The sequence below is a fragment of the Neltuma alba genome, unplaced genomic scaffold, assembly GCF_004799145.2.
Source record: "Neltuma alba isolate B1F8T4 unplaced genomic scaffold, ASM479914v2 tig00012381_pilon, whole genome shotgun sequence".
Taxonomy (NCBI): Eukaryota; Viridiplantae; Streptophyta; class Magnoliopsida; order Fabales; family Fabaceae; genus Neltuma; species Neltuma alba.
In genome coordinates, this window is record NW_021636879.1 from 71,015 (window position 1) to 96,466 (window position 25,452).

A 25,452-nucleotide genomic window follows, 5' to 3' on the forward strand; every position below is an offset into this window, starting at 1 on the left:
TGTCTCAGCAGCCTCTTTGTCTTGTTCTCAACGCACAATTCCCACGTGATTGTTGCTCGCGGGTGCTGCAACCCAATTCTTTTCTTTCATAAACATAAAAAAAAATTTTGGTCAATATACACACTATTACTATTACTAATCCTTAATACAAGTTAGATAATTAATTTGAGAATGTTAAAAAAACTAGTTAAATTAATTATTTGTCACAAATGTGTACTGGTTTCTTTAAAACGGTCATCTTTAATCATTTGTATTTAGATAATTAGAATTATTTTTTGATGAAAACTTCTTGCAATTAATAGGAATATTTTAAAAAAAGATGAGAGACAAAGTAAATTATGGTATTATATCTCGGATTAAAATTAATCCTAACCAATTATTATATTAAGGATTAGAGGGAGATTGTAGTTCGTATAAAATAACCATAATAAAATAATTTGAAAAATAGGGGGAAAAAACATTTCCGCGATCCCTTGTCATGTTATATATAGAGCTAGAAACCTATTCACTCATAACACATTACACCTCGTACGTTGTTACTTAATTAATTTCTTGGGCTGTGTTGTTCCATATACATATGGCAGCTCAAGGAAGTAGTAATGGCTTGCTCCTTATATCCCTTCCCTTCGATGAAGAGTCTCAGCCTCTGCTTAATGGCTCAAAAGCTGATCCACAGCACGACGCCGTTCCTCCGGGCAACTCCTCCTTCTTCATGACTTGCTTCCGTGACATTAATGCCATCTCAGGTTTTCTTATTATCTACTACATAACTCCACCCCATCTGTCTTGAATTTTTCTTTATTTTACTATTCATTTTTATCACCATCTTTTCCTTTCTCATGCAATTTTCTTTTTACAAACGCTCATTCTTGAGCAAATGGTTTGCACATTGGGGATATAATACCTTGTTCCGATTAATAGTGGCGTATTGAGCTGAAAATCTGTATCTAGAAACTGCATAGTCCAAAACTTTCATGTTGCTGTGTTTTAAGGAATTGGCATGGTGTCCATACCCTACGCATTGGCATCGGGAGGATGGTTGAGCTTATTGCTGGTTTTGGTCATCTCCATAGCTTGTTCCTGCACAGGCATGCCGGTCCAAAGATGCATGGACATGGACCCTAACATTAGGACCTTCTCTGACATAGGCCAACGCGCATTCGGACAGAAAGGAAGGCTTATGGAGTCCATAGCCATGAACTCTGAGCTCTACCTAGTCGTCACAGGCTACCGAATTCTAGAAGGTGACCATATATACAAGCTTATACCAAAAGTTCAAATTGATATTGGAGGGTTCGCAATTGGAGGGGCCCCGCTTTGTCCCATTTTGGCTGCAATTATTGTTCTGCCTACTGTGTGGTTGCAAGACTTGAGCGTGCCCTCTTATGTGTCTGCTACTGGGGCCTTGGCTTCTGCAGTCTTCATCTTGTCTCTCTTTTGGAATGCTACCATTGATGGAAGTGGGTTTCAAGGCAAAGGAACTGTGTTAAGGTGGAGTGGAATTCCTAATGCTGTGGGTCTTTATGCCTTATGTTACGGTGTTCATCCGGTGTTGCCCACTCTTTATACTTCCATGAGAAACAGAAGCCATTTTTCCAGTGTAAGCATATCCTCATGTCCACCCATTCCATTCGTTGTGCCCATAGCTGATGGCAACTAAGAACATGACAGGGTAAAGTTTTTCTGCCTGAAGAATTAATAGTGATCAGTGCATTTAAAGGAATCAGGCCAAAAGAAAGCTCATTCATAGAAAATTTTGCCAATGTTTTATTTTATAGAGATAGATATCGGCTTACTCTCGCCTAAAACAGCTAAGATAGATGAAGGCCTTTGGACTCATAAGCTTATCCAGCTTGCATCAATATAATTGTCGGACTTACCTGATGGTAACTCTATGAGAACTAGGACTTAATTGGCCCTCTGATACTGACAAGTTGGCTGTGCTGTCGGTAAAAATATTGAAAGTGAATGTGTTGATCCTTTTTCTATACATGGCCCGTACTACTTCTCTGGTTCTTAATATAAGACCCGTTTTATATGCAAATTACACTGCAAAGGTTTTATATTAACAACCAGAAGAGTAATAAATAATAACTCTAATATTTCTTTTTAAGTTATAGATATCTTGCTACTATTTGGAAAACGAGGAAAAATATTAAAAGAAAAAAAATGCAAAAATTCAATAAAATGTGTGGAAAAATATCAAGTTCAAAAGGTTTCACAGCCTGAAAATGTTGTGATATTCATTTCTTATGAATAATGGGATTATTCATGGATTTGATGTCTTGATGATTTTGTCTAAGCAAGCACAGGCCTAACATTTGGCCAAATGAGCCTGAAAAACTTGGTCTTTTTTTCAGAAAGCAAGTTAGGCAATATCCTTTTCGTGACTCAACATAAATGCATGGTATTCATCAATGGATCGAATTCTTTTCTGAATTCATCAATCTAATTAATGAGTTGTCAGGTTTGGCTTGCATGCTTTTCATTATGCACTCTTGGTTACGCAGCCACAGCAGCATTGGGATACCTAACGTTTGGAGAAGACGTCCAATATCCCAGATAACCCTAGACCTTCCCGCAGGCAAACTCAGCTCAACACTAGCAACATACACCACCTTGATCAATCCCATAGCCAAACACGCCTTAATGCTTACCCCATTAATAAACGCAGCAAAAAGTATGGTCCCTTCTTATTACAACAGAAGACTGACCCATCTGGGGGTGAGGACCTCCATGCTTATCAGTAATCTCATCGTAGCAGTTTCTATTCCTCTGTACGGATACCTCGTGGCCACTTGCGGGTTCATTACTTTGCGTCTCGTCTTCAATACTTGTTCCATCAGCGTGCTGCCTGAAGATTATTTCTGGAAATTACAGCAGATTTGGTTCTGATGTGATTATCAGTTATTCGATAATAACGATGGGGGTTGCGATTACTGTTGTTGGTACTTACACGTCTCTTCTGGACATAATTGGCCATTTGTAGATTTATGTCGGCAAATAGCTAGTACTACAAATTTTTTGTACGATTAAGTTAAATGCTTATTAAGAGCCGTATGACATAATAAGACCCGACAGGCGGACAAGTTTAACTTAGTTGTAATAATATGCTAGCTCCTGTCTTAGATATAAAAACTAATTAAAATAAATTAAATTAGTTATTTATCATAAATCAATATTATCTTTTCTAAAATATCTTTACTAATCAAGTGTATTAGTCAGAACTATTATTATTAGAAGGATTACTTTAGAAAAAAAAAGTATAAATATGAAAGATAAAATGGATTAGGGTTCTATATTTAAGGCTAAAATAAAACTTAAACAAGATCTTATATTAAAGACTAGAGTAATACTATGTACAATATCTTGTTGGCATAGACGCAAAATGTTTTATATTAATATTTTTATCTGTGCCTTTTATTATTCGTGCAGAAAGCCATCGTGTTTCTGTATAAATATTTTGGGCATTATATTCTGATGCAATAACGTAAGGTACCGTTTGGTACAAACCATTAGAAAGGAGAGATAGGGATTGGAATTGGGATTGATATTGAGAAAATTATATTTAGCACGAGAAATTACCTATAACATTGGATTAAAGAAACTTATATATGTGAGATTGGGGAATAAGCAATTACTCATGGTGACGATTTTTTTAATAGCTTTTTTTTCAATTACAATCTTAATCATTATCCCTCATTTTTAATATTTTGTACCAAATAGGATCTAAGTGTCTGCTTGGATTTTGATGGGAGGGTTGTGAGATGAATTAAACGTAGATCCTTTTTCATTTATGGCTTGCTCTGCTTGCCCAACTTTTCCGACTTGTTATTTTGCTTTTTGTTTATCTTTCGTTGCCAAACAATTCCGAAAATACAAAAATTCTGAAGAAAACTCAGATCGCATATTATATATATCTGCAGCCTGGATGTTATGTTTTTTTCCTCCCTCCTGGGATATTTGCTTCGAACCTTAAAATGATTATAAACATTTAAATATAAATGACTCATGTTGTAATTTTGAGTACAACGAAACAAATTACATGCGGATATTAAATGGCATAATCTAAACAAAAATTCTGCCCAAGCCCCACGGAGGGAGATTAATTTACCGCAGGTACATTTGATGCAACTAGCACGCATGTTTAATATTTAATTTGAGTTACCTGCTAGTTGTTTTAATAAGGAGCATGACACTTTTTATTTTTAGTTTGATATTTAACATATAACGTAAAATTTCTGCTGATAAAAGCACAAGAATAGAGTCGAGTTTCGTGTTGGCCAAAAAAAAAAAAAGAGTTCAGTTTCGATCTGAAGGTAAAAATCATTAAAATTTGATCTCAAATATAAAAACCGCAATCTATTTCACACATATTAAGATAGTTAAACTAATTAAATTTGTAACAACATACAATTAGTTTTTTTTCCACATTTGCCCCTGTTAAACACTGGTACACTTTGACACCAGATAAGCTTCAATGATCATTCCAATTGCCAACGCGGTATAAAGCTGAGATTCCTTGGCACTCTAGTGAAAGGTTGACCCATTTTTGAGCGACCAATTCTTTGCTTCTGAGCATCTCGTGGCTTAAAGATTTCATCAGGATGCAGTTTTGGCTTTGAAATGGTATTGGACTCTCATGATTTCTTTTATAATAATTAAAGTTCAAAAAAAGCAATTAGATCAGCCATTTAAAGACACGGAGATCATTAATTATGTGGGGTTGTGGGGGATAAATCAGTGTCACATTCACCAAGTTGGTATGGGTCGTACGTAGTTTTCTGCTAAACACCGGGAGGTTAACTTGTCTATTTGCTGATCAATTCATTAATGGTAGGTCCACATTAATTAGGTCATCGGCATAAATCTCCAACTAAGTTAACAATACCTAATATATCATACATATATATTAATTTTAAATAAAGCCAACTCATTACTTAATATGTGAGATAGTGTGTGTGTGTGTGTCTATATATATATATATATATATATATATATATATTGAAGGACCAAATTAAAATTTTGGCACCTGAAGACTTTAACTGAATATGCAGGGGACTTCGATAATTTCCATCACTTCCCATATATATAAGAAACATATTCAGGAGCAGCTTTCTTTAAGTACAGCATCCATTTCTATGCCATTATGATGTCATTGTAGTTTATATGGGATCATATATATAATATTAAAAAAAAAGAAAGGTTAATTAATTTAATTAATTTACATCTACCTTATATTTTCTATGGGGTCATATTCAAAGAAGATTGGCTCTCCTTGTCCCTCATCTTTCTCATTTGAACATATGAAACTGCTGCACCCAACTCAACTATGAACTATTGTTTATTAGTACTTGTCTTTCACTCCATTATTAATTTTTGTCCCCATATGCTTCCATCATTGTGCCATCGAGAACATCTTCAAGATTTTTCCAAATTTGGTCCCCATGCCATTGTAGTACTCATTCACATTCCACTATTCCAGTATGAAGTCAAATCTACTCCACCAACAGGGGTTCACAATTTGAATATAATGTAGCGATGCAGGCAATATAGTACTAAGAAAAGGGCAATTATATATGCGCACATAATATTTAAGGTTCAATTAGGTCCATATATAGAACTTTTATATATAATATTATTCTGTGGCCCTCTTCAGATATCTCCTATCTGCTGAGAGAATTGACGTAGAAGTCAAGTTTACACATCTATGAAGGGCAACGGAAAAGAAAAGCAAGAAATAACTAACAATCTTCGTATATTCTGATTTAAGATTATGGGATTGGCATCTATATGTGCAAGTGATGTATTTATACGTCATCATGATGAAACAACACCAACAATACGCTTCTATAAGACAATTATTCTTTTTTGATGGAATAAGAGAGAACTATTCTATCTCATATATCTTAATTAGAATATATTGAAATGCTATGAATTTATTCATGTTACTTAATCTACGTACGCCTAAATATACTGAATAATACAACAACTGCCCTTAAAAGGGTTAAAGTGCATATATAGCAACGTTATATACTCAATCTAGTTATGAAGAAGGCCAGTTTGGTATATAAGGACGAGGAAGTTATATAAACAGAGTGCTAAGAATATGAGTGGCACTGACTATAGTCAGAAACGTCGGAGTTTGTAGATTTCGAACACACTAACTCGCTCACACATTCTGTCTGTGGTGACTCGATGGAAGAAAAAGGGTTGGTGGTGTTGATGGTGATGCTAAGTTTGTTTGCTTCGAGTTTTAGCGTTTCTTCTTCACCTCTCAACAATGAAGGCATGATGCATGATGATGGTTTTCACTTCTTGTATTTGCGAGCTTTGTAATTCCAGTGGAAGGCTTCACTATGATTTGGTTTGATTAATGTGTTTCAATTGATATTCTAATGCAGGTTTGGCTCTGTTAAAGTTGAAGAACAGAGTGGTAAGAGACCCATTTGGAGCTTTGTCCAATTGGAATGGCGAAGGCGTACATACCGATCCCTGTTCATGGTTTGGAGTAGAATGCTCCGTTCACGGCAAAGTTGTTTCCTTGTGAGTCAAGCTTCCTTCTTCCTCTTCTTTCCATGCAGAATCTCTGGTTAAGATGGTACAAAAAATAGCAGTTTCATGTTCAGGATACGCCTGAATCAAAGAGTTGTTCAACTTGCAGGAATTTGAAGGACCTTTGTCTTGAAGGAACACTAGCCCCTGAAATTGGGAAGCTGACTCACATAAAATCTATGTAAGACAATATGTATGTGCCGTTGTTGATTATAAGCAGTATATGAAAATTGTTCAACCACTTTCTCTATCTGGCAGCATTTTGCGCAACAATTCTCTTTTTGGAGAGATTCCTAAAGAGATATCACAACTGGAGGAGCTGGAAGTCCTTGACTTGGCACATAACAACTTTAAAGGATCGTTTCCATCTGACCCGGGCAGCAATCCATCCCTCACTACCCTGTAAGTTGACAAATATTTTGTTTTTATTTTCCTTTCTAAGTTTTTCTCCTTTGATTTTTTCCAATATATGCGTATACTGCAGTATGCTGAACAATAATAAGTACCTTACCAACACAGCCCCAAAAGCGTATCAGCTCAGTATGGATTCTGAATATCATGAGGATAAAGATTAGATAACTGGTTCCACCTCTAAAGCCACATGTATATCTAGTTTTTGATGTGCGAATAATCATATTGTCAAAATCAACTGAAGCTTATGTTGCCCAGATGTGCATAATCAGATTTATTACAATCTCTACCTCAAGCTCTCTGACGGTGTAACAAAGAAGACGGATAGTTTTTCTTCAGTCAGTCAGCTTATATGTTCTGCTAGGATTAGTTTGCTATTCAGTTGGTGTCCCATGATACAGGGTTTCATACACATTAGGGCATTCTATCCCACGATATTTATAGCGCCATATCTGGTACGAAATTGGGGGTTTATGGAAGTAAATGATTAGATAGCACCTAAAATAGTATGTAATATCAGATTCAAGGTATATAATACTAAATGTCTCATGGATCATATTCATTTTGTTGCCATTTGATTTAAAATGAAAGAAATTTATGATCATTTTCAATGATATGGCAAATACAAACAAAACCAACGAATTATGAGCTCGGTCAGATCATGTTGACTGATATTTGCTTGCTGTGTGAAATTGTCTCAGGCCCATAGACCACCATGGGGATTTGCATTACAAGAGGAAACTTCTTCATAGATCAAAAGCAAGGAGACTAAGAGATGATAACAAAGAGTCGATTTCACCATCATCCTCACCTTTCCCCTCTTCATTACCACCAGATTATGAGCCTTTCTCGCCATCAGAATCACCCTCAAATCCACCATCTGCATTAACCCCATCACCATATATTCTCCCACCTTTAAGGTCCCCTGAAGTTTCCCCTTCACCTTCTCCGTCCTCTATTTTTCTCACTCCTTCAATTTCACCAATGGTGACACCAACCCCAGGAATATCACTACCAGCAAATCCACCTACTGTTGTATCCTCTCCTTCACAGTCCAATTGGATTTCAGAGCCTTCCCCTGCTTCATTTTGGAACCAAGGGAGCACAAAAAGTTTCAAGCCCCAGAAATCTCTGATCATTTGGTCAACAGCTGGGGGCGTATCCTTGCTGGTTGTCGTGTCAGCGATTGTTTTTACTTGCTTCCGAACTAGCAGGGTCGTAACTGTGAAACCTTGGTCCACAGGGTTAAGTGGGCAGCTGCAGAAGGCTTTCATCACAGGTAATATCTACTCTCTTATCGTTTTGTGTTTTAGTGTCACGCTTAGAGGTGTCTTTGGACAATCTTAAGGGTGCACTCAACTGTATTCGTTCAGCGCATTTAGAATTTTACCTAAAATGCTCCCAATGAAAATTTGAATTTGGTTGGTGAGGAGCTCTTCTACGGGCTTTTGTCAGTATTGCTTTATTCTCTTCATCAATAACTTCAGTCAGTCATCGGTCATTCAATCTCATAGTATTACACATTAAAAAAAAAAAAACCATAATAAGTTAATTTCACGGATCTTCATCACTCCCTTCCTTTTCCCCAAATACTTGTACTGAGAATGAGTGATTCAGGTGTGCCAAATCTCAGACGAGCAGAGGTTCAAGCAGCTTGTGAAGATTTCAGCAACATCATCGGTTCTATTCCAGAGGGCACTGTTTACAAAGGGACTCTTTCCAGTGGTGTTGAGATTGCTGTAGTATCTACTGCAGTGACCTCATCTAAATACTGGCCTAAAACTATGGAAGCTCAATTTAGAAGAAAGGTAACGGGGGCCTTGGACACAGTAAATGAAACTGACTTTATCATTTAATTCCATATTTTTTTAACCTTGTACCCCTGGTTCCAGATAGAGACCTTATCCCGTGTGAACCACAAGAACTTTGTGAATCTTATCGGGTACTGTGAAGAGAAGAAACCATTCACAAGAATGATGGTCTTTGAGTATGCTCCAAATGGAACTCTCTTTGAACATCTACATAGTGAGTGCCATTCCAAGTCATCACTTCAATTGTACTTTAAATATTTACTAGTTTCTGTGTCTACTCATTTTGGAGGAATTTAGTACAACATCATTTGAAGTCTTTAGATGGTGGGCCTATCCAGCAATTTTATTCCAGACATCTCACGCCATCCAAAATACCAAGTGACCTAGGATAATAATTTTGAGTGTATCTAAGAGCAAGGATGAGTGGGTGACAGTTTTGATAACCTTTATTGCAGATAATTAATTTCATCCTTCACCAATTTTTTCGGTGTCATGTCAAAGTAAGATCTTTAAATGTTATGATATCTTGTATGACGTGCAGTAAGAGAAGCAGAGCAGCTAGACTGGGGAATGAGAATGAGGATTGCTATGGGAATAGCTTATTGCCTAGAACATATGCATCAGCTGGAACCACCCATTTCCCTCAGAAACCTTCAGTCTTCATCTATATATCTCACTGAAGACAATGCTGCTCAAGTATCAGACCTTTGTTTCTGGAATGACATGGCTGCTGCTACAAAGAAAAGTTCTGCAGCCACAGAGCCATCGGAAACACCGTCAACATACCCCAAGGAAAATGTTTATAGCTTTGGCGTTATACTGTTTGAGTTGATCACAGGGCGAACTCCCTATCCTGTGGAGATTGGCTTTCTGTCACAGTACTTAACAATGGGGCAATCCCTGAGAGATTTGGTGGATCCAACTCTGAACTCTGTGCAAGCAGAAGAGGTTGAGAAATGGTGGGAATTGATAAAAGAGTGCTTGCATTCAGAACCAGAGAAAAGGCCTACTATGAGAGAGGTTGCAGCTAAGTTGAAGGAAATAACTGGCATGGGACCTGATGGAGCAACTCCAAAATCTTCCCCTCTTTGGTGGGCAGAACTCGAAATTATGTCCACGGATTCTGCCTGAGAATTTAATCCATGAACAAGAAGAAAAGACTGGGATGTTAATGGTGTTTCAAGTCATTTTCTATTTCTTCTTTTCATTTGTATGTACATGAAATTGATTCTTCTATTAAAGCTAACAGTAGTAGCACTTAGGAATAGGGAGTGCTCTTTAATATTTTAAGGGAATTTGACCCCAAAAAAATGACCTAATTATATTATGTCTGTATCCAACTAGATGGGGTCATGGGCATCGCATGAAATTTGTGAAATGAGTCGTATTGATAACAAATTGTAAACTGTACAACTTGTCATAGATTTTATATTTTACATGGAGATTGATTGATTGTTTCTTTGGATCTAATATATAATCTCCTTTGGACTTGTATAAATCCATAGACCATAATAACGCGTTTAAATATAATGCTTTGGATTCTAAACTTTTAATGCTTAATCTATGATGCCGGTCAAAAAAATGCTTAATCTACGATTTTTTTTTTCTTTTCCCTAGAAAGGAACTTGTCGCCTCAGGTGAGGGAAACTCGTTTCGTACATACCCTTCCTATTCCTATTCCTATTCGCTCCTTCATCAGATATTTGATAAATATCTTTTTGAACATTGGCCTCATTTCTCACATGTCTGATAATTTATTAGGTTTTCTTTATTTACATCTTTTGCAGCATCTTGGACCGACAACGCAGAAGACTCACCTAACCGGTCATGATTAGCAGCTAATAATAAAGGATATGGCCCTACAGAACCCCAGAGAATAACACCAAATAACAGCTAAAAGGCCTTGTCCTTGTATTTAATGGAATCTCACGGTTATATGTTCTTCCCTTACCTCATCCTACGTAAAAGGATGAGCTGTAAATTGTCTTCGTTCCGAGGAAAAACAAAATGCATATTTTAGCACACTGGATACATCAATTCTTCTCGAACCCTGGCACTGCGCCTGAGGAAATGTAAATGGTGAGACAATGTCAGTCCATTTGGCTAAACAAAAATCATTTTTCTATTTGATCATGCGAAAAAACACGTGGTTTAATGCCCTTCATCAATCCATATTGCTTGTCGGGTTTGTTCTTGCTTCAATAGCATAACGGAATAGTATTGACTTGAGGGAATAGTATTACCAAAGGATATATCATTGCATGAAGGCCTCACTCCTGAGTAGGAGACTATATGTATACACCACACCATTACCCTGTCACAAGAGCTAGTCCGTTTCGCAGATTATACAAGACTTGAACCGGGAACTATACAAAATAAACACAGAAGCAAGCACAGATGAAATCAGTGCTTGCAGTAATAGTATACAATTAAGCTGAAAGAAAATGACCGGAAAATTGGGATGATATCAGCTCATCTTCTCAAAGCATTTTCACAACCCAAAGCTTATATTTCCTTATATACAAATATACAAGACAAGGTCCTATCAAATCTGCATCAGAGAGCGACTTACAAAGCTTGAGGTAAGTATCTACAATTCCAAATTGTTGGATTCTCTTCCTCAATCCTTGAAGCACAGCTGCCCTGTCCAAATACTCTGGATACAATCCTAACTCGAGCATTTTCATGACTGTCTCCGCTGCCTCCTTAAAATGCCCTCCTTTGATATAGCCTCTTAACAGCCATGACAGGCTCTTCTTCTTCTGTAGCGAGCTTGAAACCTCTAATCGGGTCAGCAGCCTTGCCGTGGCTCTGGCTTCCTTTTGTGAAGCACAAATGGCAAGAACAATGTCATAGAGATCCCCATCAGGCTCCTTACCCACAAGCTTCATTTCCCACAGCTGCCTCTCAGCCTCTATTCCACGGCCAGCACAGATATACATAGCAAGGAGCCTCTCATGAACCACACCATAAAGTAATGGGCTCCCATCTTGCATGACCCAATTGGACAAGCACACCCCATCAGCTAGAAGATCTGATTGATACTTCTCTATGAGCTCTACATCTTCAAGATCTAGCTCAGCTATTGACCCAGCCCTCACAAAACCCTTCAGCTTGCGAAGAGCTTTAGCGAATTCGTTCAGTTCCTTAACCACAGCAGTCATTGCAATAAGATAACTATAGGCCTCTGGCTTCAGCCCAGATTCTCTAAAATTAATCACTAATCTGATTGCTCCTCTGTAGTCACCCTCAACCTGACAAAAAGATCCAACTAGTCACAGACCCTTCTGACAGAGGATAAGCAACAGGTAACTAAGAAGTGATTAAGAAATGACATTTAGAGTGAAAAATTGGTCCCCAGTTAGTGTTTCCCAGCCAAATGATCTAGGTACAATAAAAAATAAGAAAGGATATTCCCCGACACAGATGTTCCCACCCCTCCTTAACAAAAAAACAAGCATAAACTCCATACTTGACTTGATCCATGCTGATAATACCTCTATTAACAGCTAGCCACGCACAACTCTTACCACAAAAGTACAAATTTGAGAAATCCAATGATATGGTAAATACTAGGAACGAATATTGACTTCTGCAGTTCTAAGAAGCACAACTGAACATAGATCAAAGGCTCCCTAAAAGAGAAAAAAGAAAAGCCAAGGATAAAGATTGATCAAGCTGACCAGCAATAACGTTATAAGTTACACTCAAAACAGAGAGATCTTAGATATCCAGTAGTCTTAAATATGCAATTCAAATAAGGTGAATTTCACAGTTCCGATTAACATCATATCTAAGGCAAAGGGGGGAGCGATAAACAACCTATATACCAAGTGATTCCACTACGAGGTTCTCAAACATCAGATTCAAATAAGCTCTCGTTAAATTTCTTTATGTATATGGGAATTCAAGTTAGCAAGCAAGGTTAGCAAATGTTTACCATCATCTTCCAAGCAAGATACCCTGTCGGCCCTCCTTTATGCCCCTCCGGGCCCTCCTCAGCATAAGAAAGTCTTCGCCTCAAAACCTCTTCCACAAACAAGACTGCTCGTTCCTTCTCACCCATTTCCCAATACAAAGAAATTACCTTCTCAATCATGCTGAAACCAGGCCTCAAACCAACACATTCCATATCCACAAGGAGGTCGACGACGTCACCAACACGATGCTGTTCTTGAATCAACTTCTTCACCCAACCACACATGATCGCCACCATAAGCTCCATCGTCTCCTTATCCACCCGATTTTCCTTTCGCAGCCAATCAAACACCTCCAACGCACACCAGGAGTCTCTTCCCTCTTGAGAGAAGTAAACCAGTACGAGCTGCAATTCCCTCGCGGAGAGACGATCGTTCATTTCTTCCATAATGTCAGAGGGTTCTCTCGCCATTCGCTCAAGCTCCTCTATTGCTTCGAAGAAACCCTCACCCATTTCGTCTTCGTCATCGCTAGTCAAGAAATGGTCCAACTCCACCGATTTATATAGCCTAAACCCTCGACTTGAATTGGGTTTTGAAACCAATAACACAGAATGTTGGTATTTGTTAAAGACACTAATTGAAGCCCCATGACAAAATTTGATGGGAAGTGTACAACAAGAAGCAGAAGAGCAAAAACGATGTCGCTGTAGTGAACTCAAGGAAGAAAACATCAAACGCAAGTCGGCCAATGGAGCTAACCCATGTGCAGAGGCCATTTAATCACACGCGTTTCTCTTCCCTTCTATAAATTCGGTTCAGGAGCAAATAAAACTGCTCTTCTATCAAGTTTCTATAAATTCAACTCATCCAACACATTCGTCAACCTGTGTCTCAAAATAGATGGTCGCCGAACAAAAACACCCAATTTTGCCACAAGTTGTCAGCATCCACCAAGATGCTGTTTCAGTGCAAAGGTTGGAGAAAATCAGAGAGGATTAAACCGGCAGATGAAATAAAAAGTTGAATTTCGCTGAAGGAAGAATGCAGAGAAAGAAAAGAACACTGAAACTGGGTCTGGGTAACATTCGGTTTGTTTTCCCACCATATTTAAATAAAATAAAATAAAAACTCACAAGTCACAACGCTTGAGGCTAACGACCGAACGGAGCATTTAGCGTGAGGATACGTGTACCAACCGAGGCTACACAGTACCCACTGTTACCATGAGCAGCGACTCGCCAGTACGATAATCGTTACGGAAATGGATTAGATTGGGCCGAAGATGTTAGACCATCAATTCCATGGCCCAAATCCTTAAGTTTGGATATCGCCTCTTGCTCAGTTGTTGCTGATACGCAAAATGTTGCTTGACTACAGAATTTGAGGATTTTTTTTTTCGGCAAAAAGAATTTGAGTAATATTCAACTAAAAAAAATTACGTTAATGGGGTTAAATTATGGATAAGCTTTTTATAGATAAAATAAAATAAAATACTCCTCCGATCTTAAATATAAAACCCTTAAAATCTTTAGATATACTGGTATAAGAGTTTTATATTTAGAACGGGAGAGTATTGTTTTGGATAACAGATCGTGATGAGCTATTTGCATGAAAGGGGCAATTGATTGAGTTCAAGTCTGGAAGCCTGCACGCATAGCCTTTTTTAATCGAATTTTTTCAATATAATAATACATATATTATACAAAATCTGTAAATAATTATTTTTAACATAAGTATCTTCGTATTAAAGATAATTCTATTCAAGACACTATTTCAAACAAAATAAAGAAAAACACAAATTTTTTTTTAATACATGAAAAACACAACTTAGAATATCTGAGGCTTATTATGAGCTCATGGTCAAGCCCATGATGGCTGGGCCAATAAGAGTTAGACACAGCCACGCCCAGCCTTTTTAACAACCCTCATAACGAGACATATTTCTATGATCGCATAACATTCGAATTTCGAAGTGATTAAAACAAGCTACTTAGCAGTGAGCTTTATTATGGATTTCATAATTTATATGGGCATTGATAATGATATATGATGAAAATATCATAGGCTATTCAGCAATGAGCACCTTCGATTTCGTGAGCGCATTTTTTGGCTGACATTTAGATTCCTTTCTAGATACTATTCTTATGCAACTATTTCCTCGTTATTTCGACACAAATAGAAATTAAAAAGAAGACATTGTTGAGGATAAAATTTACAATACAATAATTAATTGCTAAGAAAACATGTTGCAGGTCGAAGTGGGGAATAAGATACCATGATTAGATGATTAGACAGCCACTCGTGACGCGGACAATTTGTTTAAAATCATCAAGTCGCTTGCACAATAAAAGATTATTGAGAAAGTGGTTTCCTATTGGGGTTTTTGTATGCGTTGAAGAAAGTATTATATATCTCCGGTATTTAATATAAAAGTTAGTTAACTAATTTGATTAGTTTAAAAAAATTTGTTAAATTAGTTATTTATATTAAATATGTGTCGTCTTTTCTAGAATACGTTTATTAATCATGTGTATTAATTAGAACTATCATTTGATGAAATTTTTAATATGTGCAACTATTATAAGAACTACTTAAAAAAATAGATGAATATGAGAGACAGAATAGATTGAAATATTATATTTATTGTCAAATTAAAAATCAAACAAGTTCCTATATTAAATACTGGAAATAATAGTATGGATGAATTTTTTTGGGGGGGGGCACCGACTATAATGTGCATTTACTTTTAATTGTTGGATAATGAAGTATGCGACTTCAATATTTATCGAATGAGTCTTGTCTGTTGTAGAATTATGAAATATAAATGCATGCATTTGTATTTATTAAATATGAATGCACGTAAGAGGAGCATTAAATAGAAACAACTCAAAAATTTAACACCACGCCACCTTGAGCGGTCCAAATATAATCAAAGTCAACCTAAGTTTATTTTATATACATACACAAAAATTCAAAGTCGACAGAAAAAATGACAAAATGAACTTATGAGGAACTAAAGAAAGTAAAGACCTCCTTTTGATTATAATGAAAACATGCATTTCTGTAAATACTGTCAGGTTATTGGGTATCTGAATGTGTATTATTACTTGTGTCTCCATATATCGCAAGTATGCTTGAGGGGTTAATTAATCTGATCAACTGATCTAAAATGATTTGTGCAAATGGCTGAAGATAACAGTTTATTATGTGTAAAACGGATAATATTTATATATCATCATATAACAAACACAGTATATTGTGACGTAGGTACTGAACCTGATCACAACTTATTTCAGAAAACTAAGGTTTAGTTGTGAGTTTACATAAGACCCGCTAAAAGCATCACACAATGAACTTGTAAAAGTATAAGGAGACAGCAAGTCCAGATCCTTCAGCCACCGTTTCATCGTTGATATCGACAGAATTAAGCCCTCGCCTTCCCTTTGCCCTTGTTTATGTCACTGTTGGCTGTATCAACCTCCATGTTTGATGGTCCAACAATTTTAGCTTCTTGTAACCAAACAACATAATTAACAAAACAGTGCCAAGATGTATGTGAATAGTATAACTGTATCCAGATCCCAAACACCATAACTTTGAACTAGAAAATGGGAATCATCATACGGATAAGGAACAAGCATTGTAAACAACGGAACAACTGTATGAAATATATAGCAAAGCATTGAACTTGATGATATGTTTAAAAGACCCAAGATAGTTAACAAAAGAACCGGAAACTTGGTGAACCAATATGATTACATTTCTAAGATAAAAGAAGAGTCGGGTAGGATTTGGTTTAAAAAAGACGCAAGACGAAGAAGAAGAAGAAGAATTTAGAGGAAGCATTTAGAGAAGGGGCATCAAAGATAGTTGGTCCTGTATAATATGATATGTTTAATGAGTTGTTTCTAACCTTCAAGTGGGAGGCTTTTCAAACCATTAGAGATAAGAACAGTGAAACCAATCTTTCCTGTGCTTTTCACTGTAGTTTTTTCATCAATATATAGCAGTTTCAGCATGATTAATACAGCTAATTAAACCATAATGTTTCTAACCTTCTACTGACGAACTTGAGTCCATCACTGGTTCGGAGGCACCCGCAGGGCTTGGGCACATTAGCGTCATGTCAGCACCCCAACTACGCATCGCTTCAGCTCGGATTTGTTGTTGATGCCTTTGAAATTCTAACAGCCTCAATATTTCTTCTTGCATTTTCTCCGCTTCAACTGAAACGCACAAACACGCAGAGACAAATTAAACTCCGTTGCTTGTACAACACAAACGACCCTTGAGAATGTAGGAAGGATATTGATGTCGCGCGCTACCTTCTTTGAGAAGCCTCTCTTTTTCAAGCAAAGCCATTCGATATTTCACCTCGTGATGCTCAACCAGCAATAAGCGACGTGGTGTTCGTAAGCCACAACTTGTGGATGAAGAATGGCTATCTTATTCTGCATTCAGGAATCTCAAAGTACTCTTAGCTTTAGGTCAGAATCTTTGTCGGGGTTAATCAGGGCGCGACATAAACGAATGTATTCAACGAGTAAAACCCAAAAAATGAAAAATCATTAACAAAAGAATGGTAAGTTTTCGAGATGGAATTTTCACCTCCAAATGTTTCGCTTGTCTCTCCAGCTCAGCCACATACTCATTCTTCCTCGCTCTGGATCTCATTGCAGAAAGTCTGCATGAAATGATTCTGCAGACAAATGAGTAATTAAAAAGCCCCAAATCTTTGAAAGATTGGGTTCTAACAAAATCATCGCAGGAAAGCGACAATCTTGACACTTCGACAACCATTTTGAACTGAAACAAAATTTTCATAGTACAAAATACAAGTCCGAAACACATACCGGTTGATCCTCCTGCGCTCCATGACTTCTTGTTGAAGTCGTCTAGGGCTTGAGGCCAAGGGAATCGCTTGGCCTTCACCATGATGAGTGCCTGAGCCCTCGCCACGTTCAGTGGATTTCTTCTTGTCCGGGAGATCATCGTCGAGAGTCAGGTCCTGCACAATCATGTCAACCTGGCGGTGTTCTCTGGCAGGATTCATGGAGATTTTCTTCCCACGATGATCACTATCAGTCGTCGTTGATCGAAACGAAGAGCCTATCCCCAGAGTTAATTCAGTGGATGGTTCCTCCACTGCGGCGGATGATGCAGGTTCGATCTTTCTCAAGCTTGCCATCTTCTCTCAAATACCTCCTCCTGCAAAAATGATCACAAGGAGAACGTGGATTTAGATCGAGTAAAGTTTTCGCCTAGTTTGACTTCAAATGAAACGTAGAACTCACAGAAAAATTTGGACTGTCTTCTGACACACTGCTAGAGAAATGACAGGCGTTTCTGCTCAGAGAAACTAATACTAGCGTAGTTTACTTTACACACACCCACACGCACGTATATATATATATACATACGTGTGTGTGTGTGTGTAGGAATAAATGCAAAGCCCCAAAGCCTCAGGGGCGTGCTTAGAGACAGAATATCTTACCATACATAATCGGGGAATTTTCTCACACGTATTTACCATATTTTTGTAAAGATTATATCATATAAAACTCCTCCTAACTTTATATTATATATAAATAATTCCATTATATTTAAAATTTTATAATAAATCTCCCTGAACTTCTGCATTTATATAGGTACGAGAAAATTACATGCATGCAAAAGTAAGGTTCAATGGATATAAAATTGATGGTTTGGGTTTGTCTATATAGATTTAAGAGTTTAGGAGGTTATATTATATCAAATTTTAAAATTTTATGGATGTTATTTGGACATAGCTCTAAGTTCAGGAAAATTTTATGTAATTTAGCCTTTTATTGATTAACTGGAAAAAATAATCCCTGTACATGAATCGATGACAACATTTGAAAATCCTCTTGTCATATGCTGACGATGCTGGAGGGATGGCCAGATATTCCAGACTCAGTTACTTACCAAATGTTGGAAGATTGATACAATTGAAAACAGCCAATTTTCTGGCCCATATTAATGCTGAGTCATTGATGATGAGGAGCAAATTAAATGCTCAAATTTATATATTATTTATTACCAAATGTTGAAATATAATTAGAGGCTAAACCATTTAATGGCATTGCCACAAAATGCTGAAGAGGCGGCAAGCACCTAAATATTTGGTGCCAGAAGTGAAAATTTGAAGCGATTTGAAACACTGAATCACTTACACAAATGCTGAAGAATATTTAATCAGAAAAGAACGTAAATATTATTTCCCATTTTGCTGAAGGATTGAGATTTAAAGCACTAAATTACTTGCCAGATTGTAGAAGGAGTATTGCAATATAAGGATGAAATTCAATGTTCATGCATCTTTTACCCTTGTCCGTCGTGTCGTTTCAAAAGATCGTTGGCTTTTTTATTCATAAGATGCATAAGAAACAAATAAATGTTAGGATCGAATTTATTCACTGGCTCTTTCAATCTACAAAAGAACTTTTAATTTGAAACTTTAGTTTTTTTTAAGCTCACATAATATAACACATATAATGAAATAGAAAACAAAACAAAAACTGACAAATGTACCTCTATTTTTAAAACTAACAAAAAGTAGTCGGTCTTGTTGTGAAATTCCACATTGTACAAATTAAAGATATTAGCTCCATTTCCATCACCATCCTGTCACACCAAACGGATCGACCGAGCTTCATTAATTTTTGAAGCTGCACACGTTTTCCCTAAAACCATTTATGAATTCAAACTTCTTCTTTTTTTAAAAATTTAGGGGACAATACTAATTAAGAACAGGATTCAATTCTGGAGTCATTATTAGACGCTAGTATTTATAATTACAAATTCTTGGAGGGTAATAGTCTCCCACCGTATATATACGCTTTACTGTACTTCTATTACATTATTTTCGTTAATGTCGGAAATTTTAAACACCAGTACTTATAATTTCAAACCCAGTCTCTGTGTGTGCGCGTGTGTGTGTGAGAGAGAGAGGGAGAGAGAGACATATATATATATATAGATCACAATCAGATACGGCTATTGAAATCACGAAACGACGACATACAGATGCAGAAGGAACTAAATTTTGTGAGTTCTCATATCCTTCAATACAAACATACAAGTCAACTGAGAAAACTTCCAAAAAAGCAGACATAAAATCCGACCGACAACAGCACAAAGGACACAGACTTTTGTTATGAGTCGAGACGAAGTAGTTCCCAACAAGCAATTCACTGGGGAGGCTTGTCGGAATCGGGAAAGAAAAGTCCCAATGCTTCGCCGTATCTGTTTTTGTTGTCTTCCTTAAACCTCAAGTAGTTTGGGTCATTCTTAGTCTCTCGTTGCTTTGCCTCAATCTTCCTCTTGTACTTCTCCACCTTGGCCGTAAGCTTCTCTGTTTCTTCTGATATCAGTTACGAACACACAAGTATTGATGGACACAGTTCATATTTTAAGGTGAAACATAGTTTTTTACAATGCTGGAACATAATTATTCATGTACTACATATATAACCTGCCGTTGGTCGGGCAAGAATTGCTTGGACATCACGTTGTTGTTCCAATGCTGCAATTTCACTTCGAATCGTTGAATTTTCAGCCTCCTGGAGATTCAGCTTTTCATTCTTCTGGGCAATCTCAGCCTGCATATATATATCGATCCCAATTTACGTGCTAATTAATAACTTGAATGATATCTTCTGGTTATTATTGACAAAATCATTTTTAATTACACATATTAAACGTAAACTATGAGTTAATTAATAACCTCTAAATTTTTGACCATATCTTCAAGTTGCTGCATTTGACTCTGCCTTTTCGAACGGTATGCCTGAGCATATTTTCGTTTATGCAAACGACTGCAGCCAAACAAGAAAAAAAGTTATAGTTGTCTGCACTTGATTTAAAATATATGTTCTAAAGAATTATAATCTCAAATAAAATATGCTGGCAATGTGTGTAAATCTCAAACTACCAACGAAATACCCACCAATTATTTTAAATAAATATATATAGATAGACAGATACAATCGCCGGTTCGTCATGAAGATTATTTGTTCACCATGATTGAACTTGAAATTTGCCATTTCTATACAAAATTAAAAATTCAATGGTTGTCATTTTTTTTTGGGCCAAAATGGTTGTCATTGATAAGCTTCCCTTTTTAACTAGTGCGTGTAAGTGTGTACGTACGTGTGTCATCGCTCTCCTATCCCCCCTTTCATAACAAAAAGTCAAAAACTGAAGATCGATCTCAGCTTTATGGAAATTTTTACCACGACATAAGTATCTTTTTCTCCATCAAAACAAGACTTAAATTATACAATGGATCATAGACATATATATAGCAGAGTCGAATTTGCAAATGCATTATTGAAACCTTGAAACAGTTATATTAGTTCTCTGTAATATAATCTCACTGGCTGCATAAACAACAACAAGAACATTATTGAGATCTTTTATCTTCAAGCTAAGTGTATCTGCCTAATTAGTAGACGTAGCTGTGAGAAAAAGTGAGTGCACTTAAATGGAATAAGCTTCACTCAATATGAGTTCTTATCCTTTCATCCGGGAGTGTATAAAAGTACGGCAAAATAGTAAATATTTCATATAATGAAACCTAAAACATAGAAGTTGTCGGTTTATATATTTTAACACTCCCATATGAAACTGAAGAGGAATACCTGGAAATTATAGAACCACTACTTGATGTCTGTGCATGGGAAGATGCAAAATAATAAATATATGAATCCTCTCCAGCCATATAGGCCCACTATTGAGTCTGTGTGTATCAGATTCGGTTTCTCTTCTGCTAAAAAAACTGTGGCTTCCAACAGTAAAACTGGGCTTTATCTGGAATTCTAGATGGTTCGGATTTTAGGGGGAGAAAATCTTGATTATCCAAATCAAATCTCAGTTATTCAAATTCGCTGTTGAAACAGCAACGTAATAGTGTTTGGTGTTTCACCAGTAGTAGAAAATCTAAGCATGTCTCACTCTACTTGCACGGCGAAAGAGGATCTTGCTGCCTCAAACAATAGATAAATAAATAATATATATATATTTATGAAATTAAACCGCACCTTTCATCGGTTTCAACCGGCCTCTTTTCAGCAGGAGGTGGTTTTAAACCACCTCCATCTCTCTTTTTTGCAGAACTCGGATCCATTTCTCTAGAATTATATGATCAAATTAAATCCTAGATAAAAATTGTTAGTACCCAAAGAAAGGAAAAGAAACAGAAAACAAATTATACCAAAGGTACTATGTATCAAGTAGTTACCTCCAAGCACTTTCTCTCTGGTTCCTGTCCTTCTCCGGATAAGTTAGCTTGCGAGTTGCAAATTGATGATCTATAATCAAAGTAGATATTAAGGAGATGGAAATCAAGATATTGAGCAAATGAGGAGTGTGGTCTTCCTTTATAGCTGCTTGCCTAACTATATTGATTTAATTGCTGCTGATACATATTGCAACTCAATTAATGTATGTACATGTTTTAAAACAGTAATTAATGAAATTATTGTATAAATAAATGGACCATAAATTAGTAGTAATTAATTTTTTTATTTTTCTGAGAGCATGTACTTTATAGAATCACGCGAGACTGACTAATCCGTAGTCAAGCCACGTTGGGCCCAAGTGGGGAGAAGCTCTCTCACTTGGGGTAGGGGAGGGAGATTTTAATTGAGATTGGGGAAGAAATTTTAAGGACAATTGGAAAGAACAAAGAATGGAAAAATATTAATATATTATACGTACTCTTATGTTGTCGTTTAAACAATTAATATATTTATAAAAAAAAAAAAATTAAAATGAATATTTTCATAATGCATATTAAATCAAAATTTTAGAAGGAGTATAAGTATCTGTATGATCCGCATTTGGATGTAAGGTATAAATAGTCTTCATTTGAAATTAAAAAAAAAAGATGAAGAAATCCGATATGTACGTGAAATTTTCTATTAACTCACTCTTAATTAATTGTTTTTATTAACAAAAGCAAAACGCTGATCTTAAGAAAATATCTTGCATTTGGGGCATAACTTAATCTAGTACCGTTTGGGTATGTACTTCCCCAAAATTTAATTAGGAAGTTGATATTAGTTCTATATGTAAGACATATTTTATAAGTTTATCAATTTTTTTCTAAATTAACCCCATTAATATTCTCCATTAATAATTAAATAGGAGAGGATGGGAATGAATTAAATAAGATGATTAGAATGTTTTAAAAAAACATATCATATTAACTGATTTAACTAATATCCTTAATTACTTAAATTAATTAATTAGGTCTTATATTAAGAATAAAAAAGTATAATATTACGTACTCATGAACTCAACTTTCTCTTCTCTCCCTCTTCACTGGATTTACCAAACATCCCAAGCGGAATCCTTGAATGCAATCTTAATCAAACGTTTACATTCTTAAGTCCACTCTGTCAAGATTAAATACTGTAACCTTATCTTAGTCGTAATACATAATTTTCTTTCACTCGCTTACTGGTACTTCGCATTATTATCGCTTCCTATATAGTACTAGCATATTTACCCCGTGTGTGTGTGTGTCTCCACTCTCTTCAACGAATTTGTGCACCTTACCGGTTAATTCGATTGGAACCATACAATGCAATAAAGTTTCTTGATCTTTGTTTCTTGATCTTTCTCTTGCATATATGTGTGTCTTGGCCTGTCACTGCACACTGCTTTCTTCGACGAACACGAGGATTTTATCAAATTTAAACAGTAAGACATACGCAGCAAGAGAATATGAGGTCTAGCCATTTGTTAAGATCATATTCTTCGCTCAGCTATGTTCCAATCTTCAAGAGATACGATCTTAGAATTAAATTCGTTTAAACATGATGTTTGGGTTTGAACAAGGTTGTGTGCATAGAAAAATATACTTAGAGGGTGTTTGGAAGCATCCAAAAGTGCTTTTCAGAAGTACTTTTTTTGTAAAACAGATAAACTCTTCCACATATTTACTTTGTATACTATAAAAGTACTTTTAAAACTATGATTTAATTTCTATCCAAACACCCCCTTAGTTAGAAGAAGCAAAATCCAGTTCGGTTATTTCCACATTTCAAGAGAATTAGTCTCTGATTATTGGTTAGGGGATACCGCCTAATTTTCTACCAAAAAGATTGGCATGAATGTATTTGATTAGGTAAATGTGGATAACGAGTTTACAGTGATCGAATCTTGGCTCTAATAACGCATACTAGGTACTCAACAAGATAATAACTTTAAGTTTTTTTAAAAAAAAATACTATAAATGCTATATTATTTTTTCAACATTTAAACTTTGTTGATATATTTATATGTCCAGTAAAAAATTAGAAGTTTGAAAATAAAATTGAAAAAAAATAATGAAATATGTGTGGAGAAATTTAAAACAATAAAATAAAGAAAAACTCATGGAGGTTGATAAGAAAGCCAAATTGTTCATATCTCTCAATATCTCTATCTAGTTTTTAGGCTTCATATCGATGCTGCATATTGTTAGTTTTTGTTCCTTTTTTTGATTTCTTAATATAATCTTTAGTCTCTCAAATTTACATGAATTTTGGTTTTAGTTCCTTGAATTTTAAATTATAAGTTTTGATCCTTTAAGGAGCAAAATAATCTATTCTTTAATTATAGAGACCAATATTTTAAATAGAAAGAATTTGAGGAACCAAAACCTATAGTTTAAAATTTAAAAAAATCAAAATCAAAATAAAAACCAACTTAAAGAATAAAAAATTATATGAGCCCTTCTTCCTTTTGGGAGAGGAACAGGCCCAGAAATAGATGCACAACCTATAATTCCTATAATTCCTGTACTAATACTAAACAAATTAAACCTCCAAATTTTTTATAAAAAAATAAGTAAAATTGAAAGAATATAGGGAAAATGATTAAAAAAAGACTATAAAAATAACAAAATCCCAAATCAACTATTCTTACAAAAATACGTTGTTATTTACAAGGTAAGTGATGTCAAAATCTATTAAAGTGTGTTAACAAATCTTGATTTGGGATTTAGTAATTTTCAAGGTCCTTATTTGTCATTCTCCCAAGTATATAATAAACTTTATAGAAAATCATTCTATATAAATTATAAATAATGCGACTTATGTCAAATTCACGCAAAACATGAGGCTCAAATATTATAGGTGTCCAAATTTCATACATACTCATATACTGGACTTGTATATGCTAATTATCTAGCAGTGAATTCAGAACCCAATGAATCAATCAAGCACAACTCATCATTTTATTTTTCAGCTCATCCCTGAGACATAAGTGCTTTGTTTTTTAATTACAAATTAGGTAATCAGGCTATATATATTATTAGTATTTATTAAAATTAAAGCACCGTATAGCTGACTAGCTGTATCATTAAGCTCATTGCACTCTCATTCTATCTCTGAATGCCGTTGGCTCGGTGAGTTTAGGTTTTATGAGGTCTGGAACAGTTAGTGATTTGGATTTCATTTTTTATAAATTTCCATGTAAGTCTTGGGAAGTTTCTGACACTTGGGGATAATAATAAATGATTTGGATTTTATTTTTGAAAAAAAAAATTTATGCCTAAAAGAGTACAGTCCAGATAATTACAAGAATGCCATTTAATCACTGTATTAATGGCATATTCAAACATGATTAATTAATTTCAGGCTTATATCTATATAAAGGGCCGAGTATTCTCACCTGGTCCTCACTCGCTCTAGCTCAATATCATTCCTGTTATTAGTGTGAGTATAGATCATCAGTATATGCAG

At 35.7% G+C, this 25,452-nt stretch overlaps 2 protein-coding genes and 1 pseudogene across 3 annotated transcripts; 2 read left to right on the forward strand and 1 right to left on the reverse strand.

Annotated features, from left to right (window-relative positions):
* The first annotated feature begins 577 nt into the window (after positions 1–577).
* On the forward strand, positions 578–2,989 carry LOC114726534 (amino acid transporter AVT1I-like; annotated as a pseudogene).
* A 3,002-nt stretch (positions 2,990–5,991) lies between these two features.
* Positions 5,992–10,247, forward strand: LOC114726546 (inactive receptor-like serine/threonine-protein kinase At2g40270). Of its 2 annotated transcripts, none has more exons than XM_028913150.1 (8): positions 5,992–6,307; positions 6,405–6,546; positions 6,665–6,736; positions 6,814–6,957; positions 7,668–8,245; positions 8,584–8,774; positions 8,859–8,991; positions 9,319–10,247. In XM_028913150.1, exons 1-8 carry the CDS (start codon positions 6,199–6,201, stop codon positions 9,906–9,908), a joined length of 1,959 nt encoding a protein of 652 aa, XP_028768983.1. In that variant the 5' UTR covers positions 5,992–6,198; the 3' UTR covers positions 9,909–10,247. The 2 variants fall into 2 exon arrangements, with proteins under 2 accessions (XP_028768983.1, XP_028768984.1); XM_028913151.1 differs by having other exon boundaries at positions 5,993–6,289.
* Positions 10,248–11,011: 764 nt separating this feature from the next.
* Positions 11,012–13,760, reverse strand: LOC114726532 (pentatricopeptide repeat-containing protein At2g30100, chloroplastic). The gene is made up of 2 exons (XM_028913138.1): positions 12,718–13,760; positions 11,012–12,031 (listed from the first exon to the last, which is right to left on the reverse strand). Exons 1-2 carry the CDS (start codon positions 13,471–13,473, stop codon positions 11,258–11,260), a joined length of 1,530 nt encoding a protein of 509 aa, XP_028768971.1. The 5' UTR covers positions 13,474–13,760; the 3' UTR covers positions 11,012–11,257.
* Between the last annotated feature and the right edge of the window lie 11,692 nt (positions 13,761–25,452).